The sequence below is a fragment of the Pyxicephalus adspersus genome, chromosome 5, assembly GCF_032062135.1.
Source record: "Pyxicephalus adspersus chromosome 5, UCB_Pads_2.0, whole genome shotgun sequence".
Classification (NCBI taxonomy): domain Eukaryota; kingdom Metazoa; phylum Chordata; class Amphibia; order Anura; family Pyxicephalidae; genus Pyxicephalus; species Pyxicephalus adspersus.
In genome coordinates, this window is record NC_092862.1 from 24,535,405 (window position 1) to 24,552,108 (window position 16,704).

The 16,704-nt window shown below is 38.2% G+C and overlaps 1 protein-coding gene across 3 annotated transcripts in view; it reads right to left on the reverse strand.

Moving 5' to 3' along the window:
• Positions 1 to 1,456: 1,456 nt before the first annotated feature.
• The window catches only part of LOC140330629 (RING finger protein 151-like), a 19,210-nt gene continuing 3,962 nt past the window's right edge, over positions 1,457 to 16,704 (reverse strand). For 2 of the 3 annotated variants that reach the window (XM_072410904.1, XM_072410905.1), the window contains exons 3-8: positions 12,807 to 13,047; positions 10,584 to 10,797; positions 7,991 to 8,130; positions 6,711 to 6,873; positions 5,331 to 5,451; positions 1,457 to 2,893 (exon numbers count right to left, since the gene is read on the reverse strand). In XM_072410904.1, the coding sequence (XP_072267005.1) occupies positions 2,660 to 2,893; positions 5,331 to 5,451; positions 6,711 to 6,873; positions 7,991 to 8,130; positions 10,584 to 10,789 (864 nt within the window). In that variant the 5' untranslated portion in view covers positions 10,790 to 10,797; positions 12,807 to 13,047 and the 3' untranslated portion in view covers positions 1,457 to 2,659. Of the gene's footprint in view, positions 2,894 to 5,330; positions 5,452 to 6,710; positions 6,874 to 7,990; positions 8,131 to 10,583; positions 10,798 to 12,806; positions 13,048 to 15,096; positions 16,699 to 16,704 lie in introns of those variants that run through there. The other variant, XM_072410906.1, reaches the window with a different exon arrangement.

Here is a 16,704-nt window from a genome sequence, read left to right on the forward strand (position 1 = left end):
GCTCTAGACAATTATCAAATTGAATCCATTCTGTATTTAATAAAAACATAATAGGTTAATTAGCTTTGAATTTTACACTGAAATTTTGATGTTATCCACATGGTAACTAACACGTATGTGTAACACAAACTTTTACCTATCATAAGGGTCACTGTGCTCCTCCTGACAATGTTTCCATCTGCCTTTCCTAAAAGATGGATTTGTTTAAGGGCCACTCCAGACTTGCATTTGACCTGCAGTGTTCTACCACAGACTAATCCAGGATCACAACTCCTTTTTAACTGAATGTGTGTGGTTGGGAACCATTTTGTGCACACAGCTGTGGTTACAGTGCATCACGGTGATGTTCCTGAAAATGACAAATCACTCCTTAGCTGCACTTTTTTTCTGGTGTCTGGAAGAAGAACCACACAGCTAGGGCAATGTGTGCAAATATGTTAACGTGCAGTGTGGTTTCTGCTCTTGGTCACATAGCAAGTGTGAGAGGGGCTTGATCATTGCGTGCAGTAGGCTTGGTGATATAGTTTAAACCTAGGAAAAGTCACTTTACTAGAGCATAAAAATGTTTATTACATAACGGGGATTTTTTTCCACTTGTATTAATCACTGATAGGTACACCTCAAGTACTACTTTTTAATTTGGTCCCTGAAACTCTCATTCTTCTCCATAAATCCTTAAGCAATCAACTTTTGTGGGTTTTTCAGTGTGCTGCCTTTTCGTTTCCAGCTGTTTTTATCTGTTTGCATTTTAATGTGCATTTTAGAAAATATAACCACAAATCCTACCTAAAAAATATCACTGGTCTGTTGCAACTAGATAACTGAAGTTCTTACTCCTAGTTGGCTAATTTACAGGTTGCATATCAGATAGTCAGGGTTACACCAAGTAATAAATCACCATTAGGTTCATTTTTAATAATAAAATATAGCTGGTTAAGAAAAAAGACTTGGTGTATGTAACTTATCTATACTGCTTTCTTAAATGTTATAAATGTGTAACAAGTAAAGTAATTCTATTATATAGTCATTAGTTTTACTTTTACTATTGTTTAAAATACTGATACCTCAGTTTATATTTCTAGTTGCAAGTGTTATATTTTTCTGTATTAGTGTCTGCTCATGTAACAAACAAGCATTTCTTGCTTTCCAGTATTGGAGAAAATTGTAGACTTTTCCATTTTTTTTTTTGAACATGCATTTACTAACCTCGTCTCTGAAACAGAAAATCAGTTTATGTATATATATATATTAGGTAAAAGACCCCTCCTCCACTGAGGGACACAGGAGGTCTTTGCCCATTGCAGTTATTTTGCAACCTGCAGGAGAATTGGACACTGGCATACAAAAAACTATAGATCAGGCAAGGATAATTCCTTCTACTTCCAGCAGTACCAAGAGCATGGCTTGGGAATTGCAGCAATACCATGGTACAATTCTCTGCAAATGAACTTCCTACTTTACCCCAGTGGACACAACATTGCCCTGTATGGATGCCCCTTCCCTCACCTTATGGGTTTGCACTCCACCTGCAGTGATCAACCACCCTTGTTGTCATAAAAAGCCAGGGGCTGATCACCCTGCTCATTGATTATTTCAATTTAACATACTGGGAGTTAGGGGTTATCCTGGGCTTACCTACCATTTTTTTTTTCCAATCCTCATGTAAGTGGCAGCATAATCTCAAAGGTCAAAGACTTCCTGTGTCCCTTAATGTGTTCCAAAAAAAAAAAAGATGAGTAAAAAACCCTTTGATACATTTATTCTTCATTTAATTCTTCCTACCTCTTGAATGCAACCAACCAGTTCAGATACTTCTAATTCTCCTTGAACTAGCATTCTTCACTGTGTGGCCCTGCCTGGCTTGGACCCGACTTTCCATAAACATCCTCTTCTTAATAAACATGCCTTGCACATGTGTGCCCTTTTCAATCCTATCAGTAAGCTGTACTCTGCTATCCCTACTGGGGATATTTTCACTTGAAAGGCTTTGCAACACCAGAAAAAAAGATAAATGAAAGCATTTGAGTTGGTGGGCTGCACTCAAGGTGGGGGGAAAATTGATTCAAGGTAGCTGTATCAAAGGAACATGTCTTTTAAAACTGGGTTTACACTTTTGCCTTCTGCTTTTAGCACTCCCTAATTTGCCTCAATATTCACTTATAAAAGTATGTTCATATGTTTCTATTGATTTTAATGGACACCTTGTATTGATATGTATTAATTCAGAGATATGAATCCAGTCTAAGACTTTACATTGTGGCTAATTTATTCAAGCTTTGCAACAATACTCAAGTTTTTACAACATGCTTCATGCTAAGGGACATCAAATAGTTCCCTTATAATATATAATAATGATTCCCTAAGATCTCTTCCAAGAGAAATACAGCAACTTCTATTGCAGACCTTCTAAAAATGCTAATTGTCTGGCAGTTGATGTATATCTTATCCCCCAATTTTTCTACGTCACTAATAGTTGTATGCTGCTCCAGAATAAAATCAGAATTTCCTATTTGCATAATTATTCTGGGAAAATGACTCTGGGTAAAGTACAAAAAAAGTCTCTAGTAAATGCAATGTAAGTACAAGAATGTAGATCTTATTCTTCAATTTAAGTGTTGGTTTTCATAAACCTTTATAGCCATATATCATATTCAGGAATTTAGATAACAGTGACTTCCCTGGGTTTTCTTTTTATACTTTCTAAACGTGTTAGTGGGCGGCTATTAAGGGGTTTTTGGGTATCCTCATTTCTTGACCTACACTCGCGCTGTAAACCTTTGAGAAGTTCCATCAGTTCTCGTTTCTCCAGATCTGCCTGCTCCAAGTCCTGTCGATGCTGTCTTTCTGAAGCCATGAGAGTCCGCACATCAGACATCATCCGTGACATCTGACTCTGCCAAGGCAAATCACAATGTGTCATACTCATCTCTAGCTTTTCACACAGCATACAAAAGCAGATAGTAAAATCAGAAAATTCTCAGGACCAATGTTTTTTTGTTTTTTTTAAAGGGGTAAGCAGTGATAGCACTGACAAGTTTTTAGCACAACTGTGTTGTCCAACATGACACTCACGGTCTTCCTGATTTTTCTAAATCTATTTGTCTAATTTTTATTTTGTAATATCAAAGATGTGTTTAATATTTCATTTCAGTGATTCCAGCCCCAGTGTGGACCAGCACAGTTGTGAGTCCATTTACCCTTTGATATTTTTGTTGACCCTCTCATCTCATTCTCTTATTCCATGTGGTTTAGCTGCCTTTATGCAGAGGTTTTCTTATTCTGTAATTTAGGGGTTTACGTGTCAGAACCATCATTTTGTTTTTGTGTACCTGAACACACACCAGGCTACAAACACACTGCACACCTTCTCCAGTACAGTAGTGTGTGAATTAGACTTGGTTTTTCTATTCATTCTACTTCTAGCCTTCTTTCTGATATATATGGGCAAGTAGCCTTCTACAGAAGTTTCAACTCAGTCATTACACATAACAAAGGAAAATCATCTCTTTGACAGGATATGTGCTACTCTAAATCTAAATATGTTCTTTTCAAAAAATGGTTCATTCAGGGTAGAGTTTAAACAGGTTAAGAATAGTCTGTGTGCAAAGTGTTTTATGTGATCAACAAGTAAAACAAAGGTTTAAAATTGTTTATATATGTATGTGTAATAAATCTTTATGCATATAGTTTAAATATCTATAGGCTGACTTACCTGCATATACCAGTCCTGCAACCGTATTGGCATGAAATTTTGTCTGTATGTTCAGATCTATAATCTCTCCTACCCCTAAAATAGGGTTACTATCGATACTCCCAGGCTTGTCCCACAAAATAAAACCTTGTAATGCTACCTACTGGCAGCTGCTCACCAACTCATCTCCCTCTTCCGGAAACAGGCATCACCTCCCTTCCTGGCCCACTGTGTTGGAATTTAGAGCATTTGAAAATGACTATATGGAAAAATGTATAACATGCTGGCTGCATTTCAGTATCCCCATCTGCATTGAGAAATCAGCATGGAGCCCTAATTCATATTCTAAATGCCTAAATAACCTTGCATTATTGTTGTCCCCTCTCCCACCCTACATCTCTATTGTTATTATTTAGGAATGATAAACGTAGCCCATCTCAAACCCCTCAAACCTTCACAAATCCACTATGGCTGGGTATGGTTCCCCACTTTATTCTTAACATTTGACCTCTCTGAAGCAATACCACTATACAGGTACTATGGTTTGACTATTTTTATTGTATATTTAATTTTTGTCTATTTATTAAACACAAATTGACCCATAAATATCTATAGGTTTACTTGTTTACCTGGCAAGAGATAGTTTTGCCAACCCTTCTGGTGATATGCACATCTCTACTAATCGGTAAGATGACAGCTTCTGGGGTCCCATAGGCGTAGCTATCACCACTTTCTTCACAGTTGGTGTGTGGACTCAGGGATGGAACCTCTTCAACTGCTAGCTCCTAAAAGCAGCAACATCCTTAATGTGCCTATTGTAATCTAACACAATTCCTTCACCAAACCAGGCTTCATCGTCATCTCTACAAAGCCACAAGTTGCATCTCATGACGCATGATTGGACAGCAGTTTGGGGAAGTGAAGTCGGTAAAGCCAAACTCTCAACAGCAGACATTGGCTTTGTAGAGAATCAGCAATGTTGAAGCCTTGAGTGGTGCTGGCTGTTGCAGGTGAGATCACAGGGCAGCCATGAAGGATGATGCAAGTTAGGGAATTATGGCTTTTTTTATAGGGAGGGGGGGATCCATTGATATAATGTTACATGCTGCTGGGTCAACTCTTTACTTAGTATTTTACCAGACGCAATGGGCCTGATTTATTAAAGCTCTCCAAGATAGGAATGAATACACTTTCCACACAGAAGCTAGGTGATCCAACAAACCTGGAATAGATTTCTTAAAAGTAATTTGCTATTTGTTAGCCAATGTTTTAAATCCTGGAATAGATCCATTTCAGGTTTGCTAGATCACCCAGCTTCACTGATGAAAGTGTATCCTCTCCAGCCTTGGAGAGCTTTAATAAATCAGACTCAATATCCTCCAAGAAGAAGACTGGAGATGACTAGGTGACATAGTAGTTGAACTGCTAAACCGGGAAAATAAGTTGTAGATAAACAAGAGCTACATATGTTCATTGTCTGGCTGTGCATTGTGGAAAGTATGTAAATCAGAAAATTTGTCCAGTAAATTGCTAAATCTAAATGCATCTAACAGTGTATCTGTACAGTATTTAACTGTTTAGCCACATTTTCATTATAAAGTTTTATGTTTGTTAAAATTTGTAGGACATAAAATTTTACCTTGAGCTCTTCAATTTCACCCTGTAGTATGCTCTCTTTTTGCACCATGTGTCTTCTCTGCGAGTCCAGCCTGGATTCCATCTCTCGCTTTGTTTCCTCAACTCTGCAGATCATTTCAGATCTAGTAAAAACAACAGTGGAAAACTATTTAATGTACAGCGCTGCGTAATATGTTGGCACTATATAAATCATGTTTATTATTATTAATATTAATAACTAAAAGTTGCATATGATATATTTAGCTTTGAAGGTAAACTTTGGGTAGGGGTTTTGTTAATGGGCAGGATGAAAGGGAGGGAAGAACAGGATCTAGCTGTTGTTTGCCCCCAATGGGGGGATATTCCTCCATACCCTGTCTTTCCAACAGCTTTGCTAGCAGCTAAACTTCCCCTTTCTGAAGTAAATTCTTCATGTTCAGTATTTCTTAAACAGCGAAGAACAGAGATTGGAGAGTATAAAGCTGTAAGTGGATATAAGATGCAAAATAGAGTGCAGACCTATTATTGTTTTCAAACTGCTCACTGGAGTGCAACATTATGAGTCTTTGTAAAACTCTAGGAACTAGTACACATGGGCCATTTTCCTTCTTATTTCCATTCCAATAAAATGCTGGAAGTATGCTTCTTACTGGAAAATCATAAGCATAGGGATAGTTCTGTATCACGCATAATTTTTATCTGTAAATATCATGTGTTTCAAGAAAATACCTACAGAACAACCCATTAAGTGCCTCCTTTTTTAATATAGTTTGTTTAGTTCTTGGGGAACCCCTACTATAATATCTATATATACAGCTCATAGTACATTATTGTGGTGGTGAAGATGGGAGAAATGTCACCTTTACAGATAGCCAAAAAGATCATTGGTGTCAGTGGTAATTGACCTGAGAGGCACAGATTGCTTATTGCTTAAGGAATTCCTAGTAACCTCTGGAAGAACCCTAAGGTTCCACGGAACCCTGGGTGAGAAACACTGCTCTGGAGATTCTCAAAAAATGGTATAGATACCCTGCTTGTTACAGCAAACCTTTACTTCTTTAAAAGCAGTGATGCAATATCATTTTATGAAAAGGAAATGTTGGCTACCTTCAATACTGCTCGCATGCCTAAAGACTTAAGAACTTCATTATATTGATTTCCTGTTAATGTTTTAGAATTTTTATCATCAGTGGTCACATCGCTAAACATCTAGGTTCTTTTTGGAATATTTGGGTTACATACTAGTGCCCAGGAAACTGGATAAACAGTTTACTGGGAATCAAAAGTTTTTTCCAATGGCTACATGTTTTGAAAAAAAAAATTTCACACAACTAATTTTTTTGACATTAAAGGTTGTGTTTCATTTCAACAGAGTTGTGCACACTCCTGCAATGATAACTACCTTAGAAGCTCGAGTTCTGTCCTCATTTCAGCTATGCAGTTATGTTGTAAATCTTCAGCACTAAGAATGGCATAACCACAACCATTTGGGCATTCCCGGCTTCGATGTTCACACACTGCCAGGTGGCTGTCCAGGTTTCTTCGCTCAAACTGAGCAGGACAACCTAGTAGTTAAGAACAGTACACTTAAAATGTAAACCCAAGGAATAATAAGGTAGGTTAACAGTCCTTAGATGTGGGAGCTGCATTCATTTATTTTCCTGCCTTTTTCCCTTCTTTTTTCCTGGTAACCCCTCCCTAGTTAACACTCATTCTGTTTGAGCAGAATAAAAGGAAAGGTCTCTTCTAAGCTTTCCCCCGGATACTTGCATCTGATCACTCAGGCTAGGCATGAGATGGAGCATACATATTCCCCATGCAAAATTCACAACAAGAAACCAGTAAGTGACTGCTGAACTTAGAATAAAAGAATGAAAATGTATTGTTCTGGAAAAGGTGCAAAAAGGTTATTGGGACCTTTCATACTGATGTGTGCCACCCTAGCATATACATGCATTTACATATAGCATACGTGAGCAATTGGCGTCAAGACTTAAAGAAATACATGTATCCCATTTAGACATAAAATGTACAAAACATCTCCTATTAAAGGAATTCTGAACCGTTTATCTTCCACAATGAAAATTTGTTACCACCTGCTAAAACCCATTTTTTTCTTATTTGGCTTCAGGAAATAAAAACAATATGGACCATTGGTGGTCAAGCTGAATAGGATGAGTAAGAGAGTTGGGGCAGCTCTAGAGAAGTCTTGGAGCCATGCATCTGATGAGGTTATTAGTGAGGAAGTCTGTAGTAGGTCATTGGAGGAGCGGAGAGAGCGGCTAGGGGAGTATTTTTTACCAGGTCAGAAATGTAAGTGGAACAAGAACTGTGGAGGGATTTGAAGGCAAAGCACAGGAGCTTGAATTTGATTCTAAGGTGAAATGGAAGCCAATGAAGAGAACTACAAAGAGATGCAGCAAAAGAGGAGCAGTGGGAAGGATGGATGAGTCTGGCTGCATTCATAATAGATTGTAGAAGAAAGAGCTGGGTTAGTGGAATACCAGAGAGGAGGATGTTACAGTAGTCCAGACGAGAGATGATAGGAGCGTGGATAAAAAGAACATAAAAAATTGTAACCAAGTCAGAGAATACTATTACATCCTTTACTGGTTTTAGTAAGCATCAATACAGTGAGTATTGCCTGCAGAGGGTCACAGGACCAGGGATTTAAACACTCACCAGCATTTATACAGGACATGCGCCCATATTCACACTCTCGCTCATGCTTTTCTATAGATTCCAGTGAACACACCATCCCACAGCCACTCCGTCCATTCTTACACTGGATTTGGAGTCTGCTCAGGTCATTTCTCATGTATCTGTGTTAAAACAAAGTAAAAATGTTTAGTATAAAAATGTAGGTAATATTTATTACATTAAACAAATATTAATTCATTCTCACATCTGTATACACAATTTGGAGCAGAGCAGCTTTTACATTTCTGCTATGGACCTGCTCCAAGTGTTTTTTAAACAGCATTCCATGTAACCCTAGGGTTCTACAAAGGTTACTAGGGGTTCCTTGAGAAATGAGAAGTTTGTGCCAGATCAGTTTACTTGATAAAAAAATTGTAAGGAATCCCTCCCCATTATCTGTTTCCATGATCCTCTGTATTGCGGTACTGCAAGATGTTAAATTCTTTAAATTGTTTTTTACAAGAAAAGTTTTTACAAGCTAACATTCCGAATCTGTCCCTGATTTGTGTTTTTCTATTACTATTCAATCAACAGGATTCTTTTCTTTCAATCCTTCAGAAAGGCTGCAGGTTTTATTGCCTGTTTTGTGTACATGCCACAATAGTTCAGAATAAACGTTATTTAGGTAACATTCATGTTAATTTTCAGCATTCACTGACTGGCTACCCTATAAAACAGTATTAATTAGTGTTCTCAGCTACTCCACAGCTAAGCAACACATATTGGAATTCCGAATGCAGTGTGGGCGAAATTCCTTGTCACTGTGCACAAACACCCTGCCAATCACGCATAGTTTTAGGTGTCACCTACACAAGGCAAAGACACAACCATACAATGAAAAGTATGCAATTTTTTAAAAATAATATATATATATATTTATATATATATATATATAAATAAATATATATATATATATATATATATTACTGTCTGTTGAGGTAAGAAATTTACTCTTACTTCCTGTTCAATTAAACTGTTGTCATTGTGACAGTAAATATAGGAAAATCTATTTTATATAGCCCTGAATAAGGATGTATTAGTTATAGAAGGGGTTTCCTGAAGACCTGAAAGTTATTTCAAGGGTTACCTAATTTTAAAAAGGTAGAGAAAGGCTGATTTGCACTCTATTTACAATGGAGTTACAATAGGCTCCTAGTGCATATTTCTGACACCTGCAGATCAGTCTTCTTCAACACTTACTCGGCTTGGTTCCATAACATAAATGTGATGCCCTGAGTGTCACCAATGTCTGCCCTGCTTCTTGCACAATTATTAGCATTGCAAAGACAAAGAGAATGCTACATTCAGACATATCCAACACTCTGTGACTTTTTTTAAGGCATTTTTAATTTAAAAACTCCTTGGGTTATTTACCATTTAAAAGATTATAAGGTGAATACTCATATACACCAACAGTAGTATAATGATAGCTACTGGACATCACAAAGGCAATAAATTCTATTACTTCTTCCTTTACCTTTGTCATTGCTCCTTCCTCCATGCATACACTCATCTGCAATGGCCTTAACGTTAGTGATCGTAAGCGGAATCAAAGAAGCAAAACTGCTTTGCTAAGCTAGATGACTGGGAAAGTCACTGGATCATACATTTCAATAACAATCTTCCCATGAGATTGTATGCACAGTTATAACCTACTTTACACATGTTAAGTACCTGAGACTGCTAGTAAGTGCAAGTAAATCTTTTTTTGCCCTGCATTCTTCCCCAGGTGGCTACATAAAAGGTTATATAGTGACATGGGAAGCAGAGGAGCCATGCTGATTTACACAATAAATAAAAACTCCCAGAAGAGCAGAGGGCTATCACCTGCTAGGAGGGAGCAGTTCTAGGAAAGTGACTCTTCTTGAAGAAGTCAATTTTGCTAATCAAAGACACAAGTGAATTCCTTTACACAATGATCATTACTCTATGAAATATGGTCTCTAGGATGCCCACCAGAAAAGCACTATAAAGCCATTAAAGAAAGGAAGAGTATCTCTGGCAATATTAGGGCTGGTGTGGGCCCACTGAGCTGCTGAATTTTAGTCTTGCAATTTATTAGGTAGAAAATGAAGTGCTTGCTTCCAAATGTGATTTTATCAGCAGTTGAGAATGTGGTTTTGCAGTGGGTGATTTGCATAAAATGTCAATTAACTGCCAGTCTCTGAAGTGAATGAATGTGGTTACAGAGGGAGGTGTGTTTGCAGGTCTTGTATTTGCATCTTGGTAACATTGTGCTTTTGAGAGGATTTGTTCAGCTTTTCATGGTCAATATATCATTTTTATTATCTGTCAACTACTTACCTACAATTACCTACAATTGAAATTAGACACTAAATCGTTTAAATTGGGCTCTCCATAAACAATACTTCTGACGCAAAATAGACTGTCCATTGTTATTACTATGTTGCTGTTGTTTTTGCTATGTTATTGTATTATAGTAATCAACAGGGGTGCTTTTATGCAAAACATACCTTTTTAGGAAATGTTGTTCTCTATCCATCCTCTCCACAATGCAAGGGATACTTTAAGTTTTAGTTCAGGTAAGAGCAACTGGAAAGTGTGCTGCACATACCTGTGTAATGGCCTCAAGTCAGACACAGCAAGCATCTGTCTGTCTTCTGGGCAGTTGTTGTGGTGAACAAGCCATCCATGAATACAGGCAGCACAAAATGCATGCTCACAGGGTGCTTGTAAAGGATCTTCTAATACATCCCGGCATATACAACACAGGAGACCGTCATTCACATATCCCAGGAAACGCTCAATATCGTAACCCATCGTGGTGTCTGAACAAAAAAAGGAAGCAAGCACTAAATACCATCATGGACATCACAGTTCTCTACCCCCTGTCTGTTTTGTTACATCTGTTTTTCCTTATTGGCATTAAAAGTGTGTGTATAGGGTCACCCTTTTGGTTTGATGTAGCAACCACTGTCACTAAAACATAAAGCAAAGAGATATCCAAGATGTACCAGCTGTCACCTTAAAAAAACAGGAATGAGGACAACTTTTATTGTGGTTTGAGAACCATCCTTTTTTTGTTAGGAATTCTTCTCACTTCTACACCTCTGCAACAGGATGTAAATAAAAATCTCCCCAATAAAACACTGTCCAAAAAACTGGAAGAAAAAGCTTTGTCTTTACACATCATTCTTTTCAAAATTTAGGAGCCAGTGACAATGCGGTTTCCTTCTTACATATGCAATTATTACCCGTACATCAGCCATATATTATAACCATAAAGATTTGCTCCCATTAGATATAACTTGGATGCCATTGGCATATAGCCATCTATTTTGGGGAAACACACTAAAACTGTATTTGGGCGTCGGCAAGATAACCTTTGAATCTCATAGCCACTAATTCTTTAACTTTGGATGCCATCATTGGATTCTTACACATCTATGTTTAACATGTGTTTCAAAACATTCTGCATCTTGTGAATATCTTGAAAAAAGCCTTAAAGCAACTTGTAAATTAAAGATCTATTTTTTACTGGTTCTCTGGAACCCTAGAGTTCCTCCACAGGGTGACATTCTTCTCAATGACCAGCAATGTAAGAGGCATTCTGACCACCACACTAATGTACTGTAAGCTGTGAATATAGTAATTATAGATGGGAATCCCTAAGGATCTAAAAAGTTTTTTTTGTAGTTCCTCCATGTAAAAAAGGTAGAGAAAGACTGAGACAACCCAATTTACCAATCATGCACTAAAACAAAAATCTAATCACATAAACAAGACTTTGGCATTACAAATGCTCATCACTATCTAGGAAAGGTGAAATAATTTATAAAGTGTGGTAGAGTAGTCCTGGACGATTTTAAAGTTAATCAGTAAGTTCAATTAGTTGAGTTTAGTTATCTGCCTAATAACATTTCACAACTCTGATGAACAAAACCTTCACATAATGTACATTCTATAATATAGAATAGAATTCTATAACATTTTATATTTATTTGTCCCCCCGGGACATGTAAATAAATGCCAGCCAGGTCAGCAAATCAGAAGTAAATTGTATGGACACGGGAAACTTCATACTAAACACTGAAAAGGCTTTTAATAGCATCAGCTTAAACATGCCTCGGTGCATTGGCTAACTGACCCCTGGATTTATTCCAACCCTGATGAGCAAATACAGCTCACTCCATTCCTACATCTTTAATAATGTTCTGCATATCCTCTAAACCAGTGATGGTCAACTTACTTTATATTAGGGGGCCTCTAATATACCCCCCTGACATCACCAACACATAATATTCAATGAATGTAATGCTACAGAAGGCTGACGGAGACTACAAGAGATAGTCAGTGACTACTGGCATACTACAGGAGTTGTGTGATGCTATACACTAATACACTGCTATAGATTTGTGCTATTACAGCCCTTTTCTAAATCTCTGCTTCCACATTCTGATTCCTGCAGCCCTCCTAAAAATTGCCTCATTGGTTGTCTTGTTTCTTTTAGAAGGACCTATAACAAAAGTTTGGAGTAAAAAAACATGAAAAAGAAACAAGAGGCACAGCATAGAAAAAGTAAGATAGTGTAAAAGTTAGAAATAAAACTAATTAGCTAATGGAAGACCCAGTATAAAGAATAGTTTCTGTTCACTGGATTGAGTAAGCCATAAAAAACACAAAATATAGTCTGAAGGGACCTCAAGGGCCGCACAAAAAATGCTCAAAGGCCCCAGGTTAGGTTAATGTTTTGTGGTGTTAATAGCATGATAATTACTGCAGAAATTGCCACTTCTATTATGAAATCTGTTTTTTTTTTTTTTTTGGTAACACTTACCCAGCAGCAGAAGAATGAGGCAGAAACTTCGAAGTGCATTCAGAGAATGAGTTTCAGCAATGTTGGACTGATGTGTCCTTCTGGAGTTTTATTCCCTTTCTTCATTTAAATGACAAAGAAAGAGATTCGCTTGTTGGGTTTCCTAAGAGACAGCTCTTTAGTGTTCAGACAGTCAATGGTCAGGCTATGCAAACAATACGGCACTCTTCACTTGGAAAACTATTCCCTGGATAGTAAAATTCTAAAGTATTGAAAGAAAGAACACATTACAATAACATAATTATAAGTTTGCACAAAAATCGACTGCAAAAACTAATGTGGGCTAATAAACAAGTTCTTTGATTTGTTTTTAATTATCATAAATATTTTTTAGACCTAACAATTCTCCTAAACTTTTCGTAGACAATTGTACCATTCATGCCATTCTGTGCTCATTTGGTATTAACTAATTAATTACTAGTCCCGGAGCTCAACATACTCAATGCCCAGCCCAGGGGACAGAGTAGCCCGAACAATATCCAAAACACTAGTTTCACGTTTCGCGTCAACCGTATTATATGAGTTCAATAATAGGAGAGAATATACAACAAAAACCTTCCCTTTTCTTTAATATCTAGAACACACAATCTATTTCCAAAATAGTGAACACAATACAAAACGATACACACCATGTCAAGCATGGGAACTCACATTTATAGCACACATGGCACAACACACAGTATCATACACCATACTCTACAAAAGGAAACATTATATTTTATGGCAAATATTGGTAACTGTAGGAGAAACAACATAGCAGAAGTAGCTAAATATCTATATAGATCTAAAGTGTATCTAAAGACATAACTTTCTGTTTTGGGTAAAGTAATGCAGAATTAGAACCCCTTTTGAGTTTTACCAGTGTGTGTGCCCTCTGGAGCGATTCAAACTCCTAATTTGCCCTAGCGACCATTATCATTGGACCTGTAATGGAGGGATTACCAACATTTTGAGGTGTCACTAGAATGCGAATAGAGAAGGCATCTTCCAAACAGGACATTGGCAACTGTCTAAGGGCCCTGTTGGACTTGTCCCTATCTGATGCATTGCATTAGATGTGTGAACCTGTATTTCAGAGGTAGGCAAACTCTGGCCTTTAGGCCAGATACAGCCTAGCCAGTGTTCCAAACGCCCCCCTAGTTATTTATTGTTGGATCCAGCCTAATTGAATTGTCGCGTTATCGCGAATTCCCGAGATATCATCGATATCATCAAGTTACTGCACAGTAACCCCGATTTCTATGCCTAAAGAGCAGAAGCAACGCGCAGCTACCAGTCTCCGGAAGGTCGACCTCGAACGTTGTGTCTTCAACCCCGAATGGACTGACAAGTTATTCTTCATTCAATGCAGCAACAAAGCCGTGTTTAGTGTGCAACGACACCAATAGCACTTTCAAACGGTCGAATCTCAAGGGGCATTTCGTTGCCAAGCACACGCACACGTACAGAGACTACACCGCGGATGAGCAGAAGACTGAGGCTGCTCGCTTGCAGTCACGGTTGGAAAAAAAATTTCCTTGGACACCATGTTTCTTCTGGCCTAGTGTGCCTTCTTGACCTGCTGAAATGGCCTAGTAGTCCAAAAAGTTTGCCGACCCCTGATGTATTGCATTAGGGCAGCCCATTCAAAAGCTTGTGTGCTGCCAACACACCAGAACTATTCAAAAATTAAACATAGATTTTAGCTTAAATGTGCAAAAAGTAAAAGCAAGTGGAATAGAATGAGAAAGACCATTCCAGAAGGTTGGGGTGGCTCTAGAAAAGTCTTGGAGCCATGCATGTGACATGAAATGAGCTAATAAAGTAGTAGGTCTATTAACTTCTACAAACAAGTAAGTACTATTTTCTAGGGTCACTGTGGCTCCCAGAGTCAGAATGAGATGGCATCCATCTCCTTGCATTCCTGGTGTTGCAGCTCTTAGGAATGGGTGAGAGTGGATCTGTTGGTTATCCTCAAGTTGAAGAAGGTGGTTGAGATTTTTTTAGACCTTCGGATGGCTACAGGAAACAGGTGCATGTAAGGGTAGGTTAAAATTTGGCATCCCTGATAATGTGTGTCCCCGGTGAGGCTGGTTCTCTGGCCTCCCTGAAGTCTAGCTAGTTGGGGCCCCAGGATGGACCCCAGAAGGCTGAGTGAAGGATTGCAGTGTTGGCCAGGAAAGCTGTAAATTCTGGCACCTGCTTTAATATACATGGGATCCTCAAATTTCAGGTACCCAGGGGGATGGGTGAGGGGTCGTCTTTGCCTTACCTTGATGTTGAGCTGAAGTGAGTGATTTTGCTGCTGTATTCTGTAAGGGAATGTGGAATATATCATGCTGGCCAATGGTAAATGTACTACATTCTGCAACATATAAAAGAAGAGGTGAAATATGGCGTGCTGGCACAGGATAAAACTGACACAAAAATTTAGCTTCCTGGTACAGGGTGCAAAAAAGGTTTGAGTTATGCCATGGTGAAACAAGGTGAAAGTGATGGTGAAAGATGGCATGGTACAGGGTGAATGTGACACTGATGTATGGCATTCTAAGAGGCAATGAAAGTCACAGTAAAATTTGATGTTAGAACTGCCATCATGGGAAGGGGGTTCAGGTTACCGGGCCCCTATTAACGGGGCTTGACTTTTACATTGTTGGAACTTTTACACATAGGGGAGAGGCTTGGGAGAAGCTTACCTAGAATGGGGCCTATGAATATCTGAAACATTAAACGCTAGGACATGGTGAAAGTGACAATTAAATATTAATATTATAGTTATTAATAAACAGGATTTATATAGCGCCAACATATTACACAGCTCTGTACAATAAATAGGGATATAATACATATTGGTACAGGGTGAAAGTGATAGGAAAATATGCATTAGTGCAAGGCGAAGGAGACAATTAAATAGTAAATGCTCGTACAGGGTGAAAGTGACAGTGACATATCACATGCTAGTACAGGGTGAAAGTGACAGTGATTTATCACATGCTGGTACAGGGTGAAAGTGACAGTGAAATATCACATGCTGCTACAGGGTTAAAGTGACACCGACATATTCAATGCTAAGATGAGTGAAAGTGATGGTGAAATATCATGTTACTACGAGGTGAGTGTGACCTACTAAACGCTAGGATGCAGTAAGATTAGTCGTGAAATACGATATATACTGATACAGGTGAACGTGGTGGTGAAATATGACATTAGTACAGGGTGAAGGAGACAATAAAATACTAAATGGTGGTGGAAAGTGATAGGAAAATATGTATTAGTGCAAGGCGAAGGAGACAATTAAATAATAAATGCTGGTAGAGGGTGAAAGTGACAGTGACATATCACATGCTAGTACAGGGTGAAAGTGACAGTGAAAAATCACATGCTGGTACAAGTTGAAAAAAACATTAATACATGGCATGCTAAGATGCAGTGAAAGTGATGATTTAATATGACCTTCGTACAGGGTGAAAGAGACAGTGTTGTACTCAATGTTTGGACATGATGAAAGTGAAGAGAAAATATGACATACTGGTACAAGGTGAATGTGTAAAATATGATGTTAGTGTAGGGTGAAAGAGAGAGTGATGTACTAAATGCTAGGACACAGCACATGGCAGTGAAACATGACATTAGGACACGGCGAACGTGACATTATTTTCCCATAAACTTTATTATTATGTATTTGTTATGTAGAGAAACAGACTTCCATTTTTCTATCAGTGTACTGATATTGAGCAGCTGGTGGTCAGTGGTTAGCACTCTGTCCTTTGCAGCGCTGGGTCCCAGGTTTGAATCCTGGCACTATCTGCATGGAGTTTGTAGGTTCTCTCCTTGTTTGTGTGGGTTTCCTCCCACATTCCAAAAACATGCAGTTAGGTTA